Source organism: Poecilia reticulata, linkage group LG12, assembly GCF_000633615.1.
Source record: "Poecilia reticulata strain Guanapo linkage group LG12, Guppy_female_1.0+MT, whole genome shotgun sequence".
Taxonomy (NCBI): Eukaryota; Metazoa; Chordata; class Actinopteri; order Cyprinodontiformes; family Poeciliidae; genus Poecilia; species Poecilia reticulata.
Window position 1 is genome coordinate 22,918,896 of NC_024342.1, and position 9,070 is coordinate 22,927,965.

General features: G+C 37.4%; 1 protein-coding gene across 2 annotated transcripts in view; it reads left to right on the plus strand.

Moving 5' to 3' along the window:
• LOC103474003 (dihydropyrimidinase-related protein 2) overlaps positions 1-8,976 on the plus strand; it is a 27,073-nt gene extending 18,097 nt beyond the window's left edge. For both annotated transcript variants that reach the window (XM_017307911.1, XM_017307912.1), the window contains exons 4-12: positions 322-486; positions 882-943; positions 2,855-2,935; positions 3,895-3,963; positions 4,390-4,510; positions 5,350-5,506; positions 5,623-5,764; positions 7,005-7,175; positions 8,791-8,976. In XM_017307911.1, the coding sequence (XP_017163400.1) occupies positions 322-486; positions 882-943; positions 2,855-2,935; positions 3,895-3,963; positions 4,390-4,510; positions 5,350-5,506; positions 5,623-5,764; positions 7,005-7,175; positions 8,791-8,976 (1,154 nt within the window). The remainder of the gene's footprint in view (positions 1-321; positions 487-881; positions 944-2,854; positions 2,936-3,894; positions 3,964-4,389; positions 4,511-5,349; positions 5,507-5,622; positions 5,765-7,004; positions 7,176-8,790) is intronic.
• Positions 8,977-9,070: the final 94 nt, after the last annotated feature.

Here is a 9,070-nt window from a genome sequence, read left to right on the forward strand (position 1 = left end):
TTGTAAAGAAAACATAGAGCTGATCCTACTACATCCCGCAGTTACCGACGGCAACAGAAAAAAAGGGGGAGGAGCTGACGGTTACTGGTTACTATGGTAACCACCAACTGCCAAGAGCAGCAGAGCAGACCTTAAAACACCAATAAATGTCTGAAGAAAGAACCTGTTGACTTAACAAAAGGAATTCAAAGAATAAATAAATAAACACATTTTGAYAAACTTCACATCTAAAACAATGTTAAAATAAAACCCTGTTAGAAATGCTGCACTGAATTTGCCCGTTTAAAAAGCTCCGGTCGAACTTGTGGTTTCCTTTTCCAGTTGACCATGTGATTCCCGAGCCCGGCGTCAGCCTCATGTCCGCCTTCGAGCAGTGGCGCGAATGGGCCGACGGCAAGTCCTGCTGCGACTACTCGCTGCACGTCGACATCACCGAGTGGCACAAGGGGATCCAGGAGGAGATGGAGACGCTGGTGAAGGACCACGGTACGAACGTCTGATCCGTCTGCACGTCACAGCGAAACAAAAACAAACTGGCAGAAAATCCACAGAAACCTGGAAAAACCTAAGGAATTTTTCTGACAACTGATATTTGTTCCAAATAAATTATCTAAGGAGTTTTAAGGAGAAATATACAATTTCTTAATGGACTATGAAGGTTGGGTTTTTTTTGTTGTTTTACTTTCAAAAAATTATGAAAGAGGAAGAAAAGTAAATAAATGAAGGATTTAAATCTGGAGTGAGATCTTCTTGTAATCAAACCACCGACAGTTTGCTTTCATTGGCACCCATAAAGTCTGCTTAAAGAAATTCATTCTCAATCATTTGAGATCTTCATATTTTCTGCTTTAATGATCATTTTTTAATCTGGTTATTTTCAGGTGTCAACTCTTTCCTGGTCTACTTGGCGTATAAAGATATTTTCCAGCTTACTGATGCTCAGGTACGGCTCCTTCATTTCCCCAAACAACATTTACATCCACCCTGAATTATTCTGCCGTATGAAAATTGATAAATCTGTCATTAAATTAACATCATGTTGCAGAATTTCTGTTGTAGCAGATCAGCTTCTCTTGCAAATCAGATTAAAATGAAATATTTCTWTAAATAAAGCTTGAATGTAGTGATTTTGAGTTTACTCRTTTCTCCTGTATTTTCTGGGAACGGCTGGGACTTTACGATATGATTTTGTAATAAAACAAATCGTGYCTCTGGCTTGATTTTTGGCAAAGCTGGATCCAAATCCAGAGTGTGTTTGTCTTGGCGAGGCTTCTTCTCATAATGATAGTCTGAGTGTTTCTCTTGGGAGGGTGAGATGTAATAAAAGCCATATCTCAGCGCAGATCTCACTCTGAGTCATGGTGAAAATGAATTAATCCCGTTCGAAAGCAGCTTTGAAGCAGATCTCTGTCGGTTTTTGCACCTGCGTGAGGAATGCCGGCTGCAGTTTATTCCTCTTTTGTTTCCGCTGAACTCTGACGGCGCCGCRGTGTTGAATGTTTGGCAGCAGGAAGGCAATGATGATTCCTTCAGTGAACCCATTTTTCTGCGTTAGCAAGTAAATGGTGGAAACCTTGGGAAAAAATGTTTTCAGCTCAAAACCTTGTTTTCTTGTTTTCAGACTGAACAATGAGATGCTGTTTGTGAAAATAAGATAATAATCTGGGTTATTTAGTCATAAGAGAAAGAAAAAGTCACATTATCATCATGTTATTTATTCATTTATAAAATGTCACAGTTTCAAACTAATTGTTTAATTATTTAGCTAAATATTTAGATTACAAGCCACTCAGCTAGCTATTTAAATATTTAGTTGGGAAGCTGACCGACTTAATATTTAACTCTAGCATAAATATTTAGTGAGGAAGCTAAATATTACGCTCCAAATAAAATATTTAGAGCTGAGCTAGCTCGGAAATATTTGGCTAACTCAGAGCAGGAACGCTCTGACTTAGCCTTCTTTATTTCTGAGCTAAGTACTACATGTTAGTTCAATATAAAGTAAGTTAGAAATGTTAGTTCAATATAAGTTCAAAGTAAGTTAGAAATATTTTGYTAGCCTAGAGCTAAATATTTAGCACAGAGCTAAACAAGCAAAATGTTAGCTAGCWCAGAGCTAAATATTTAGCTAATATTCAAATTACTTATTAATAAACTGAAGTTTATTAATAATAAAGGTGGGTTTTATGAACTGCTGTTTAAACTAGTAACTACATGCTAGCATGCTTGCTAACTCAATATTTGGCTTGTTCACTAAATATTTAGCTTGCTAACTAAATTTTCAGTTGGAAACTGACATTTATAAAAGGGTAACATGGTGAAAATATCACTGAAAAATGACTTTTTCACAGCACTATATGTATTTGATTTCAAATAAAACATTTTAATCTCCCTGTTTCTCTTTGATGCAGGTGTACGAGGTGTTCAGCGTGATCCGCGATCTGGGAGCCATCGCCCAGGTTCACGCCGAGAACGGGNGTTAGTTCAATATAAGTTCAAAGTAAGTTAGAAATATTTTGCTAGCCTAGAGCTAAATATTTAGCACAGAGCTAAACAAGCAAAATGTTAGCTAGCTCAGAGCTAAATATTTAGCTAATATTCAAATTACTTATTAATAAACTGAAGTTTATTAATAATAAAGGTGGGTTTTATGAACTGCTGTTTAAACTAGTAACTACATGCTAGCATGCTTGCTAACTCAATATTTAGCTTGCTAACTAAATTTTCAGTTGGAAACTGACATTTATAAAAGGGTAACATGGTGAAAATATCACTGAAAAATGACTTTTTCACAGCACTATATGTATTTGATTTCAAATAAAACATTTAATCTCCCTGTTTCTCTTTGATGCAGGTGTACGAGGTGTTCAGCGTGATCCGCGATCTGGGAGCCATCGCCCAGGTTCACGCCGAGAACGGGGACATCGTTGCTGAGGTATGAATTTGAGCTGTCTGTTTCCCCGTAACCAGGATCTAAAAATTTAGCTAATTTTGCAGATTTCTGTACTTCCATTTTGAGTTTCTACTTTTTCTGAAAACAAACAAAACTCTTAAAGAATCCTCCCAGCCAGCCGCTGTTTGGCAATCAGTAAAAGTTTTTTGGTTTCTGAATGTAATGTAACAATTCAGCAGGCACTGCCCAGCCGTTACCTAGCAACCCCAGCAGAGTTCCACCCGTTACCTAGCAACTCAATAGGAATTCCTGCACATTTGGCCAAATGGTTTTACTGCTTCATGTGSGGGACAGTGGCTGCTTGAAGAGCTGCTGTTTCCCTGAACACACAGCTAATTCATTTGAAAGCAAATCATCTTATATTTTATTTATTTTTATTTTGMCTTAACATCCCAGTTGTTTCTGTGTTTCTGTATTCTTATATTCATTGATATACACGTTTATTACTGTTGCTATTTTTTTATGACAATACAATTCATTCTGATTCTGATAGTTGTCAACTGTGACACATTGTATATTTWTATTATTTTTAAATGGTATGGACTACTTTTTGTCTCAAAATAAAGCTATTTTCATGTGTAAATGCTGATTTGGCGGTGTAGSCATCAGGAATTTATTTGGATTTAAAGTGACAAGACGCACTCAAACAGCTMATTCTGAAAGGAGCCCAAGATACGCAGACTAAAACGTCATTATTTTACAATAATTTTGTGCAGAAAACATAATGACCRTGCTTTGTGTGGCCTGTAATCCTGTTGTAACATGTACGAGTCGCGCTTGTTGGCCGCCGCGTGACGTTTGTAATTGCCACCAGATGAGGACAGTCGGTTACGGGGGTCATGGCTGTGATCGGTTTTCTCAGCTGTTGATCGGAAACACCTGGACATGACTCAGTGGTTGACTTTTCCATCGAGTTTGTTTGTGTGTTTGTGCGTTTTTAGGAGCAGAGGCGGATCTTGGAGCAGGGGATCACCGGACCTGAAGGACACGTGTTGAGCCATCCAGAGGAGGTGAATGCTTGGACTTKGCCTTTCTACACCTGCCTTTTTCTTTGCCAGAACAGTTTGACCTTTCCAGTCGTTCACTGCTTGGTACTAAAGTGTTTGACAGTTTTATAATCGTTGGACGACTCTCTGCCTTGGCGAAAACAAGACGCCAAAACAAAGGATGGGGTTTGTCATCARGACATCTGTTATAAAGATAACACTGTGTTATTGCTAAAACATGTATTTTCTTCCCTTTTTCCTCCTGCCTGGTGGGAAAAAGCACAATGTTAATGTCTAAGCTTGACTGTAAAACATAAGTCAGGGCTAAAAAAGATTGTATTTGATTTGTGTTCACCTTCTTTTACTGATGCAACTAATAAAAGTCAGCTAATTAGACACTTAGAGGAGCTTTTGATGTCTACATCTACAGTGTTTTTCTTTGTTTTCCAGGTGGAAGCGGAAGCTGTTAACCGCGCGGTGACGGTGGCCAATCAGACGAACTGCCCGCTGTACGTTACCAAGGTGATGAGCAAGAGCGCTGCTGATGTCATCGCTCAGGCTAGGAAGAAGGGTGAGGAAAGGATATATCAATGTGGTTTTTTTTTTTGCTAATTTTGACTGATTTTACAAAGCAAAACAATAACATAATGTGAATACAAATATTTCATGGATAATTCATTATATTTTTAGTAAATAACTCAATATATTATTTCCAATTTTATTTAAGCTATTACATACATACATATTTATATGACAAGTGCTATTTTTTATTAGCTTGAGGCATTTTGTGCCTCTATGCAACACAGCAACMYGAAATAAAAAATACTTACATATATGCAAATTGAGAAAGTGCCAATTTTATGATTTTTAAAAAACATCTTATTTATATATTTAATAAATTGTTGAAGCTTTTTCATTGTKATATATAATTTTTTAATTTTCAAGTTTATTGATATTATCTCCTATAAGTGCTAACAGGAGAGGACCTCTGWAAAATAGAAAAAAWWAWYSKWAWTTWAAAAAAAATCTAAATTCTGACATTTTTCTCAAAATTTTAMATTTTTTCTRACTTTTCATTCTGCCAMWTTTTTTKTWKTTKTTGTTGTCAGTGGTCGTAAATGCTTATTCAGTGACACTCGATAAAATCAAYGTGACAAAAATTTTGGAATTAATCTRARAAATTTAAAAAWWWTTTCAAACTCATAAACTTCCYTTTTTTTCTACAATATTTGAGTTYGAAAAGTTAAAAATTTGMATGAGAGAATAGAAATTTTGAAATKAATYTCCTAAATTTTCATAATTATTCWAAAACTTTTTGACAGACATTTTCTCCATACCGTGTCCCTAACATGCTGCTGCAGTAGCCTGCCTCTGTCTGGCAGCAGAACTTTACTTTAACCATTTTTCCAGGCACTGTGGTCTATGGAGAGCCGATTACGGCCAGCCTGGGAACGGACGGGTCACACTACTGGAGTAAGAACTGGGCCAAGGCTGCAGCTTATGTCACGTCCCCTCCGCTGAGCCCTGACCCGGCCACTCCGGACTATCTCAACTCCCTGCTGTCCTGGTACAAGTTGGATCCAACTGGAGACACATTTGGAAATGTTTCTGTCTSAGCATTCCAGTTATATTCACTTTCTTTCTTTCTGTGTATGTGTGTGCTGTCCTTTTTCATCTTTATAGTGGTGACCTGCAGGTGACAGGAAGTGCGCACTGTCCCTTTAACACGGCCCAGCGCGCTGTAGGGAAAGATGACTTCACCTTGATTCCTGAGGGTGTCAATGGCACAGAGGAGAGGATGTCAATCATCTGGGACAAATGTGTGGTAGGTGTCCTGGCCAGGGCCGGCCCAAGCCTTTTTGGGGGCCAGAGCAGATTTTAATTTGGGACCCCCCATCCCAACATGTCAACACCAAATTCTTTATAATTCCTGAGCTACTTTATGTGTGTAAATGCCTATTATCATTATTTTTAATTAACTTAAATCATACCAATGTTATTATATTGATTTTTATTTTACAGGAGTAACAAACTGGAAAAAAAAAATTGAATTTTGAGTTTGCGAAGTGGTATTTAAGTGAATATGGAGCTAAGTTGGGGCCAAAAAGTTTGGTCAAAAGAAAAAATATATATGCAAGTGACGAAAAAAAATTATTAGAAACTGAAAATTTATTTTTGATATTTTTTTTAAACTGAAAAAAGATTTGGAACTGAAAAAGGTATTAAAGTGAAAAAATGAAGCTGAAATATTATTTTGAAACAGGAAAAAAATCGAAACTGAAAAAAAGTTTTAAACTGAAAATAAAAATCAGTTCATCATTTAAGATGAATCATCATTTAAGGTTAAGCTTTTTATTTTAATCATATTGTTAGAGTAAAAGATTTAATTCGCATTAAATGGCTTTAGCTTTAATGCTAGTTTAAGCAAATACAGACTGTCTTCTACTTGACCTGTTCAAGGAACTGGTCCACAACATGCACCAGTCTGGCTTTATTGTAGATCTGAATTTTTTTTTCAGCTTCACATCCTTTTATTCTGTTTCAAATATTTATTTTTTTCAGTTTATTGTTTTCTTTTGAATAAACTTTGACACTAATTTAGCTCCATAAGTGTAGCATATTATTTTAACCATGTGAAAGTGACATCAGCTGATCAATAATAAATTTAATATTTCACCAACAGCAGCCATCAGCAGGAAGAGATTAACCATTATTTGTGTTGCAACTATAAAAACAATATAGAAATAGTTTATTTCATGTGTAATACCATTTAGTTTGTGTTATTCAAAGCTATTTTAAAAATATATGTATTTTTATTATGCTGGCTTGGTGCTCTTGGGGGCCCCCTGGTGGTGTGGGGGGCCCTAAGCAGCTGGTTAATTTACTTATTTTTTTGACAAAAAGTTTTTTCTTTCAAAAATGTTTCAGGCAAATACAAATCACTTTTGGTGAAACAAAACAAATGAGAACAGTCAAACAATTGGTCAGGAACAATCGACTAAACATGCAACRTAGAAGCTTAGAGAATCAAGCCAGTTCTAACGCTCAGTCGTAATGTATTCCAGGTGACTGGTAAGATGGACGAAAACCAGTTTGTAGCCGTCACCAGCACCAACGCAGCCAAGATTTTCAACCTGTACCCCCGCAAGGGCCGCATCGCAGTGGGTTCGGACGCGGATCTGCTGCTCTGGGACCCGGACGTCACGAAGATCATCTCTGCCAAGAGCCACAACTCCGTACGATGTCCTCCATTTTCTGAAACCGGTGTCAGTGGGAGTGAGTGGATGTTAGTCCACTGCTGTRGTGGCTGGGAAGACTGCTGAACAGGGCGTGGGCCTCACACGGTGTCGAGGGAGTGATGTCATTCATAAAATCTGCCAGAGAACTGAAACAGATCAGGGTCTGATTGTTTGCAGGCTGCCTGTCTGTGTATGTTTTAGAAGGACATGGAGACCATTGCTGTGRATGTTCTGGGAATCTGCTAATTTAATCCTGTTATGTCCTTGAGCCTCTTTTTGTTCCATGGGAGAAATTATGTATAGCAGCGTGTGAGTAATGGGGTGGCTAATCCTTCTGGTGAGCTCATGTTGGGATAAAGTTTTGCCAGATTGCCATGACCTCAGCGTTAACTTCAGTAGCTTTTAGGAGAGAGCAGAGCGGACACACACAAACACACAAACCTCTTCATCGGCCAAACTTCATCTGTTGGGATAAAAATGAACGCTTGTGTTCCCCATCAGCTTATCCCTCTTGTCCATACAATTAGCTCTTTTATTAGCATTAGACCACAGGGAACACATTGTAACAAATYGGTTAAAGGAATAGTTGTGGATGTGTTGTAAGTCAGTTTTTGTGGAGTCATCATCTGTCCATCTGGTAGAATGATCTCCAGTTTGGAGAATCTGGAAGGAYTTGTAATGTTAGTCAAGATAACAGGACCTKGAATCCKGTCCAACCTAAAASAACTCAAACCCAAAACCTCCAGAGATGATGYACCGATTATGTTTAAGCCTTGTCACTTTTTGCATTTCTAAGCTATTAATATTGTCAACTATTCTCTTAATTGAAAATAGTTTGTTCTTGTGTCATTTAAAATAAGCTAGTTGTTAGCATGAGTAATGTTTTTTTAGGTTTCTGCTAGCCTAAGTAGCCATTAGTTGAATTAGTCCATAGCTGTTAGCTTAATTAGATGTTATTATTAAAGCACTGTTAGCTTTAATATCTACTAGAGTARTTTAATAACTACCAATTTAATATCTACTAGACTAATTTAGCTTGGTAGATGCTAGCTTGACTAGATGTCAGTTAAATTTTGGTTATTGTCTGTTAGCTTTAGGTAAGTGCTAATTTTGTGAAATGCTAGCTCAAGTTGCTTATGTATTTGTTAGCTTTAATAGCTGTTAGTATTATTAGATGTTAGCTTAGGCAGCCATTAATGTTAACAAATATCAGTTAAGTAGCTGTTRGTGTTTATAGCTGTGCACTGCTAGCTTTTGTARCTTTTAGCTTGCGTTTCTGATAATTTATGCAGGTTATTATCTAAAGATTACGTTCTACTAGACTGATACTCAGATTCATTCAACATTCTGTTGCAAATTAATCTCTTGTTCTGGCTATTTCAATACATATTAATTAAATCTGTGGACAAACTGACATTTTATGATAAAATATTACTCCATTTTAATGACGGGGTGGGGGGAAGTCTGTYTTGAGCTTCTTTTAAGTTTTGTTATTTCAGCAGTTGTAACTTGGGATAAAWACCAAAATATGCAAATTGGCAGAATGAATTCAAATTCTTCTAGTTTGTGAAAAATAACCCTGTTTTTTATGTGCTTACTTGTCTTTTCTTAGACTGTAGAGTACAACATCTTTGAAGGCCTGGAGGTGCGTGGCGGGCCTCTGGTGGTCATCAGCCAGGGTAAGATTGTTTTGGAGGAGGGGACTCTCCACGCCACCGAGGGCTCAGGRCGCTTCGTGGCCCGTAAACCGTTCCCTGACTTCGTCTACAAGAGGATAAAGGCTCGCAGCAGGGTATAGTTCAGCACTGTTGTTTTGAGGACTGTCGTTTTGGTTCTTGTGTTGAGTATTACGTGTTGTTTTTCTTTGTGCAGCTGGCTGAGCTGAGGGGTGT